At 33.5% G+C, this 9,044-nt stretch overlaps 1 protein-coding gene across 1 annotated transcript; it reads left to right on the top strand.

Moving 5' to 3' along the window:
• Positions 1-6,679: 6,679 nt before the first annotated feature.
• On the top strand, positions 6,680-7,421 carry LOC143566712 (nuclear transport factor 2B-like). Its single transcript, XM_077053337.1, has 2 exons — positions 6,680-7,036; positions 7,336-7,421. The coding sequence occupies exons 1-2, from the start codon at positions 6,713-6,715 to the stop codon at positions 7,408-7,410; spliced, it is 399 nt and encodes a 132-aa protein (XP_076909452.1). The 5' UTR covers positions 6,680-6,712; the 3' UTR covers positions 7,411-7,421.
• Positions 7,422-9,044: the final 1,623 nt, after the last annotated feature.

The raw sequence follows: 9,044 nt of genomic DNA on the forward strand, positions 1-9,044 counted from the left end.
ATCTACACCCAAACCCTTCCTAATCATCTTCTTCGACGCGGTTAAACTCCACAACCAACCAGAACCCAATCTCAAAACAATCAAATCCGAATTCGCCTTAGTTTCAAAATCTTTCATCATCAACAACGGAATACCTCATTGTTTAACAAGATGTTCTTCTGTGATATCGAGCTAGGTGAATCCAAACACAATTTCGTTTGGTTCGGCGTTCGTGCTTTGCCAGATATCCGCATTGTTCCGCCTGATGCCAAGGATTTGAAATTGGATTCGATACCTATTGTTCTTGGATTACCCGGGTATAGCTGAATCCATGGCGGATATTATCGGTCTCAGAACCGGGGTTTCAATAGGCGCAATCCATCGTCCCCCGATTGTTACCAAAAACGCAATTAGGGCTTGTGATTGGGGGTTTTCTGATGTGGTTGCCATTCGTGAGGAAAAAGGTAATTTAGAGTTGTTTAACTAATCGAACTTCGTATATTTGAATTGAATTATTTGAATTTTAGAGTTTTGGTACTATATTAAAATTTGAAATAGATTCGACTAATTCGATTTGAAGCAAACTCAAAACTGCACTTTTTTTATAAATACATAGGGTTTGGATTAATTAATACAAATTAAATTAACGTGCTAACTGTGAGAATCAAGTAGTGTAATTTTGTATACAACATAGTGGAATTATAGTATAGTGTAATTACAGCATAGTTTAATTACACTACGATTTAATTACATAATCACCACATTTGTATACATAATTACACTACTTGATTCTCACAGTTAGCACGTTAATTTAATTTGTAAATTAACTTTTCCTAATATATATGCATAAAACAAAAACAAAATACATTATTTGAAATTGAATCGAATAAAAAGTTATAAATTCGTGTTGGATTCTAAATTTGCTAACTAAAACGGAATCAAATAGTCTAATTTAAATTTCGAAAAAACGAATTTGAACCTTGGAATCTAAATTCGATTCGAATCAAATTTCTAGTTTTTTTTAATCTGATTCGAATATTGAACACCCCTAGTAGGTACTTGCAGGCGAAACTATATTACACAACACACGAATATAGATCTGCGGGACAGTGCTTGTGTATTTCTTAAGCGTATCGGGATCTATGTTCATACTGATTCGCAAAATTCCTTTGTTTGTAATGGATAGAAATCAACCTAGTAAACAGGTGTTTTTCTTCAAGGGTAATGGATGCAGTTTGGTTTAGAGGGTTTCTGTGTTGGATTTCTGTTCACCATTGTCGGGCTGTTGTTGTCGTTGGTGACTCGAATCGTTGTTAGGATGAAGCGTTCCGCGATGCAGAGAGTGACAATGATCGGTGTGATGGGTGTTTCGTTTTGGGCTGTGAAACAAGTTGTTAAGTTGAACAATTGGAAAACTGGATATGCTGTTCATACTTATATGCCTTCTAGTTGGTATAAGTAATTTTATGTTAATCACTTTTGATTTGATTTGATTCTGAAGAGTTTGTTAGATTAAAGAAGTAGTTATTTGAATAAACTGTTGTTTTCAGAGATTATTTGATGATTAGGATTGTTTAATATTCGGTTACAAACCGATTAATTAAAAACCAATTCAAAGCTCAGTAAGATCGTGTGGAATTACACACCAAGTTAAAATGAGGAAATTCATATATAAAACTATGTTCTTGTTGACCGGCCACCTGATTGGACCCACCCTAATCAGAGTTTAAGAAAGCAGTAAGCTCAGGAACGAATAACGTCTGAAAAATAATTTGTGGTGGAAGTTCCTTTCAAATACAAGAGACAATTAAAAGATTTGTATTTGAGATAACGAATTGGTAAACATTTATCTATAATAATATTTAAGTTGTAGCTCGATTATGACTTGTGTTTAGTTTTTTTTTATAAGGACCGATTGAAACCGGTTATGATCCGGTCAAACCGTTTGAATTTAACGAACCATTTCCTATAGGTTCGAATTATTTCTATTAGATACCGGTTTCATATCAAATTGGTTTGAGTAAGAACTACTTTCAATTTAAGTTGATCGAAATTAAACCGGTTTTAATACCAATTTGGTTTGGACCAAAATCCGGTTCGTGTCTAGTAGGCTTTATTCTTTATCCATACTCATATGGGCCAAATTATACTCTTATGGGCCACATTAACTAGTTAGTACATTTAAAACTTTATGCTGAACAAACCGAATATAATCTAGAACTAGGTTTTATAACCTGTGCGTTGCGCGGATTTGTGTTTAGTAAACTGTCCCAGGCATTGCGGCAGTTTAATTTTAACGACCTTACATTTTACCCATTTGACCCATAATCTCATTTAAATTGCACAATTTTGACCTAAAATTATGTGTTGCTTTGATCAATAACTATAACCATCCAATGAGTGTTTCTAGGAAACTTCGAATTCCATGTAGTTTCTTTAAAACTTGGTATTTCATAGGATTTGTTACGGATACACAAAAGTTTTAGTCTAACAACCTCATTATCATATTAGTAGCAACTTGATGCCGTAGCTTTTTGTTGGAAGTCCGAACAACCCTCTTTTACTTTTCTTTTAAAATACGTAGCTCTTTCTTGTGTTTCGCCCCAGCACGGTGAAAACAACGGTGTCGCTTCCATTCATTGTGTCGGCTTCCAACAACACGACGTCGCAACAGTTTTTCGATATAACTGAGCTTGGTTTTGAACATAAATTATGTCGGCACATAGATAAAAAGAAGCAAGTCTCAACGATATATTTAGAATTTTGTACAACCTTGTACATTAAAAGTTATTAAAAAAACTAAATATAAGCAAAATTAATTAGAATAATTAAATATTAAAATAAGCAAATTACTTAGCTAGAAATTGTGAGTCAATGAGTATTGACAAAGCATAAATTACAACTTGTTAAGCATGAAAAAGTTGTAATTTAATATATACTAGTTATTAGACCCCGCCGCGTTGCGATGGGGTTGTTAATTCTATTAGAGGTGCTGTTAAATAAGTAGTTATGTTTAAGTTTGCTATTCGTCTAGTAGTTCTAGTAAAACTTAGTTCTATCTCGATAAGTTGGTTATTAGTGTTAATGTATACTTAATCTTAGTAGAGGTGTTATTAAAGAAGTTGCGGTGTCCAATACATAATATGAAAAGGGACTACGTTCAAAGCATAAAGGGTAAGCATAAGTGGCAAACTTTTAAGCTTAAAGAGTACATAATATGAAAAGGGAACATGTTCAAAGCATAAGGTACAAACATTTAAGTTTAGAGAACAACAAAAGCGAGCATTAATACAATTTTCAAAGCATAAATTTTGTTAAGAAAGTTGTAAATTAATACATATAGGCTTTAGAACCCACACGTTGTGACGGGGATGTGACAAAGAAAAAAAAAACGTAAGAGTAGGTGACAAAGTAAAAAAAATGTAGACGCTTCCGTGTACGCAACAAAGTTTTACATAAAAACACGTATTGCTCTTTTTTACATAGTTTCAGATTGTTTGTTAATTTTATTTATTATTAAGGCTAAATATGTTTAATTTATTTTATTTTGTTATGTTGCAATATAAACCTGTGTTTACTACAATAAAAAAACAGCCTATACTAAAGGTAATTGGTTATTGTGGACAATTTTTATAGTTTACTTATTAAGCCATATGGTTATGTATGATATGCAAGCCAAATTGCCAAAATAAGCCGCAGACCAACTCTTTTGAACTGAGTAGTGGGATATGCAGCTAGCCAGTTGTTACTATACAGTTGCCAATAAAATGAAAATTGATAATTTTACAGCTGAACATTGCTGCAGTTTACAAAACAGTTTTGACGCCGACTTTGTACCGAAATCGTAACACTACTCAAAATTACTCAAGGCTCAGATCTTCGCTATGGCTGCCACATCGGTTGCGGAACCAAATAATGGGCCGTCATCATAGCCTAAGCTCAAACCACCACCTGACCGGTTTAAATAAAACTGCTGTAATATCAACTAAAACCGTTAAGATCTTTGGGGTTTAAAAAAACTAAATGCTTATCAAGTGTAACATATAAGCCGAATTAAAAACCCCAAATATCCGTGCTTAATTAGATCAATGTCAAACGATCATCATAGCAGACGAATCAAATCATGGACGTAAACACCATTCAAACACGTACCTAGGGTTTCAGCCACCGCCAGACACACAACTATAGAGACTCAGATGAAACCAACTTCATCATCATAGCCTTTATCAACCCAAAAATGATAGGGTTTTAATTACCAATGCTTTCAAGCTACTGACCATCAAGTAAACATGTACATATATAGCTCGAAACAAAGTGTAGAAATACTATTAAAAAGGTTAAAAATTGGCTATATGCTTGCCGAAGCTCAGTAAACCGTTAACCCTTTGGCGGCAGCCACATAAAGGTCACAATTGGAAGAGAGAAAATTGCAAGAAACAACAAAGCCATACACAAAGCACAATCTCGACCATGGCTTCTCACACCCACCGTCGCCGCCATTGACGGCCGGAAATGGCTGTTCGTCGACCAAAGCCAATGAAACCACTGCCGGAAAGCCACCGACAATGGCAGGTAGACGCTTCGTTTCTCTTCCTTTGCCTCTCTCTAAAAACTAACGTCTCCTCTATCTGTTTCTCTCTACAAAATAAGAAAATGTTACCCACCGGTGCTGGCACAGGCGCACAGCGACTGTAAAAGGAACAGATAGTGAAGCCGTCGAGAGAAACTGAGAGACAATTATGGAGAGAGAAAAAGGGTCAGAATCATCTTGGAAGCGTACATCTGTAAACACCACTACAAATATTGATTGATTGATTATTATTATTATTATTATTATTATTATTATTATTATTATAATGAATAAAGTGTAAACCCAAGTTAGATACGTGTACACACTACATTAATACGTGGAGTAGCTACAACTGAATAGAAATTGTAATAAGTACCAAAAGCTTAGCCATTGTACAAAGGCAGGAGTACAACACAGTTTGCATAAGGTATAAAGAGCAATGCATAAGAAAGTTTAAAATTAATATATTGTATAATTCTAGATCTAATGTTTGTGGACATATTACGCAACACAAGCACATTTTCGCAAAATTAACTTTGTAAGATCTTAAGATTACCAATGGGCTTTTAGTCAAACTGTCCAAAAGTATTTGATAAAACCTTGTATTTTCAAATGGTTAAGGTTGAATATCGTGGTTGTACAAAAATGTGATTTACTAGTAGAGTTAGGGGCTGTTTGCTTACATTTGAATGGAACCATTCAGATGTAAATATCTGATTCATTCAGATTTCACATTGTTTGGTTCTAAACAGAAAAACATCTGAATGATTAAAATTAGGTCTGAATCATTCAGACTTATTGTTATTGCTGAATGGGACAGAGGCTCATTCAGATCTGACTCATTCAGATCTGAATGAACCAATGAGCCCCTTAGACAGTGTGAGTTGTGTTTTCTTAAAAAAAAACAATAAAAAGATCTTGTGATTAAGATCCACTAAAACTCATTCACCATTCATGTTAATATTTGTTAAATGCTTTTTTTTCACCTAATATATGCTTTAGAAAATAATAACTTTTAGAAATGATGATGTGAGTACAAGGTACTCAACCAGGCCCAATATACATGACCTGACACTTCGGCCCATGTTCTTTTGCTTGCATTAAGCTAACTCTTGTTCTTCCTCTTGCTTGAGGCGCTGCTTCTCGACACAAATTCATTTTCTATTTTTTGTGTTATTTGAAAACGCTCTATCGACTAACCATTAATTTGAGCTCAAGATGTTTAGTACATGATGATGATGACTAGTGTGTCTTCCCATTTCGTGTTGGTCGTTCCAGCTCTTGGTAGTTGGAGAAATCATTCTCCCCCGTTACTCTATGCGTAATGGGGTGACAAAGGGATGATTTTTGGGTGAAATTGAGCTAATACGCGGGGTGATAAATGGGGTGGGGAGACATAGATTAGTCGCGAATGGGTTAAAAAGAAATATATTATTTTATTAAATGGACTAATGACGATAGCTCATTTGTGCCCCCGAAGATGTGTATGTGTTTAAGTTCGTGGTCTATGTTATTTTTGAACCTTGGTGATACATGGCACACATGGGAGGAACGACATGTCCAGGGGAGATCATGAGGGTGGGCAATGTGAACATTCGGCGGGGCACGTGTTTTCCGGGGGCACTCAAATTTTAAAATTTTCCTATATTATGTATATATTTAGAATTCCCGAACTTTTATAAGCTCATTATTTTATTATACTCACACTTTATAGTCTATTTGGTATGTCATAAAGTCATTTCAAAATTATGATTTTGCTAATTATTATGTTTAATACTGTAAATTTAATCGTCATTTAAAAAAATAGTTTACATTATTTAGTTCGTTAGGCTTAAAGAAAATATTTTTTTTGGCTCGACGGGGTATGTGAATTCTCATGGCCCGCCGACATTTCATTTGGTATTAAGCCTTATATTACAATTTCTTATTCTAGTAATATACTAGTTTTTAACAATTATATCTAACAACATTTACGTATTTACATTTCTATAAAGTTGGATACTAGAATAACCTATTTCTATTATTATTATTATTATTATCAGCAAAAAAGTGTTACGCTTTGATCAACTTTGCGTGGCATTTCAGCAGCTAATATTCCAATTTTGACCTCCAAGACACTCCCTCACCACCATTATATTATTCTCTTCCAATCCAAAAAAACCAATGTACAAATTACAAGAAGAAATGGAAGAACAAGTTGAAATGGTGGGAAGGGCATTTGTGGAACATTATTATCATTTATTTGATACGGATAGATCATCTCTTGCTTCACTTTATCACCAGTCTTCCATGTTGACTTTTGAAGGTCAAAAGCTACAAGGTGTTGATGATATATGTGCCAAAATTAATCAATTACCTTTTGACAAATGTCATCATTTCATTAGTACCATCGACACGCAACCCTCGTCGTTTGCTGGCGGCATCACAGTGTTTGTTAGCGGAAGCCTTCGACTCATGTGTGAAGAACATCCACTTCGGTTTAGCCAGGTTTCTCTCTCTTTCTCATTTCGTGTTAGAAAATAATGAACATTTGATTCAATGATTAATACAATAGTACCCGATAAAAGGTCTACATCATGATCATGATGCAATTGTATAAAAAATTATGTGACTTGATTATGATTAAAATTACATGGTACCCCACTAAATACAATGCCTAAATGCAATTATATTATTTATATTCTAGACACTAAAATAACTATAAAAACCCAGAAAACATATAACTAGCTAAGAGCCTAAGATAAATATGTATAAATTTAAATATTTTGATGTTGGAATATTTGCAGATGTTTCACCTGATTCCCACGCCACAAGGAAGCTTTTATGTGCAAAACGATATTTTTCGCCTCAATTACGGTTAAATAACGCTTGTTAATTACTTTTTATGTATTATATTTCAGTCGTTTTTATTTAAATTGTTGCTTTGTACACTTGGATTGGCTCAATTCCAAATATGGAATATTTATTGACTGTTAGCTTGAGAGTCGTACACTTTCCTTAATCAGATTGGTTATTGATGGTCTTATGGTTAATGTTGGGGATTCTTGAGATACAATAATGTCTAAATAGTTTGAAAGCTGTGAAACATTTCCATATTGAAATAATTTGATGGTTCTTCGAATTTTCTGTCGAATAAAGCTCATAATATTGAGACAAGAACTTCGTATGATTGTTGTGTGAATTTCGAAAACCAAAAGAAAACCAAAGAGATGACCAAAATGTCGCAAATTCTACATTTGCAAATTAGGTTAACATTTTTCATTTTGAATTTACAATTGCACAAAAGTGCACCCAATACACCAGATATTCATGACAATTTCGAAATATCAATCACATGCGCACAATTTTTGACCGTCGCCAGAGGCTCTACCCATTGGACCCTACTGGCGCTCCCTTCAGACCCCTACTCCCTTGGGTCCCCATTGCTTAGAGGTTTACAACCCTAAGAACCAACATCATAATAAAATCAAACAAAATTTGCATCTTTTGACTTGTTTGATGAATAGTATGATTCTCATATGGTAACAAGTCAATCGAATTAACCTAAAATATCTAATAGTTAGCTGGTTGGATTTATTACAAAAATGAAATAATTTAATTAAAAAAACACATAACATCACTTAATTAGAATTAGAAGGAAAAAAGAGAAAACAAAAATATAAGATAATGTATATAGAATTAACTATGCTATTAAGTACACACACTATAAATAGTTACACAATAATGTATAACTAAATACACACAAATATTATGAAACATATGACATATCTTATATATAAATGATACGTCAACATATATATAGGCATAATTATGCAGGTCATATGCACGATGTATCCATACCACTCGTGCAGGTGCTTCAATCTATGACGGAACGCTTCCTTACAATGCCAATGAATTTTAAATGTTACATAATATTTGTGTGTAACAATAGTCTAAGAATGTAAAGTTGACAAATATATACAGCTTTATGCGTATTGTATATAATATGTTTTTTCATAATATTTAAAACAATAGTCTAAGAATGTTACATAATACTTTTTTGGCTTATAAGTATCAAAGTGTAAACCTTTAATGTTAGGAAAAATGTTAAAAATGAGTTTTTAATGAAATAGGAAAAAGATTTTTTCTCAATCTTGAACTTACATATTGGAATTATGAGTTATATAAATACTTATGTTCAGGTTTGTGTTATGTTATCTAAGAACTTCATAACGAGCCAAACCGTGTTCAACACAGAGCTAAGGTGAATTAGATGTGGATGCTTAATCGATGCTGAGTGGTTGTAATGAGTATTGCTTAACTTGAGTAGCTATAGTAGGCAGGGCCGGCTCTGAGAATGCGAAAAAAATTTTGGGGTCGAAGGCGAAAAATATTTTGGGCCATAAATAAAAGGATTATTTTGTTGGGTTTAAACAGTTTAACTTTTAAATGGTCATAATTGATTATGATTTGGGTTATGTAAAATTTTGTTGTGTAAAAACAAGCTTCAACATGT

The sequence above is a fragment of the Bidens hawaiensis genome, unplaced genomic scaffold (assembly GCF_021521415.1).
Source record: "Bidens hawaiensis isolate Kalapana, Puna unplaced genomic scaffold, B.hawaiensis_p1.1 tig00023041_1, whole genome shotgun sequence".
NCBI classification, from domain to species: domain Eukaryota; kingdom Viridiplantae; phylum Streptophyta; class Magnoliopsida; order Asterales; family Asteraceae; genus Bidens; species Bidens hawaiensis.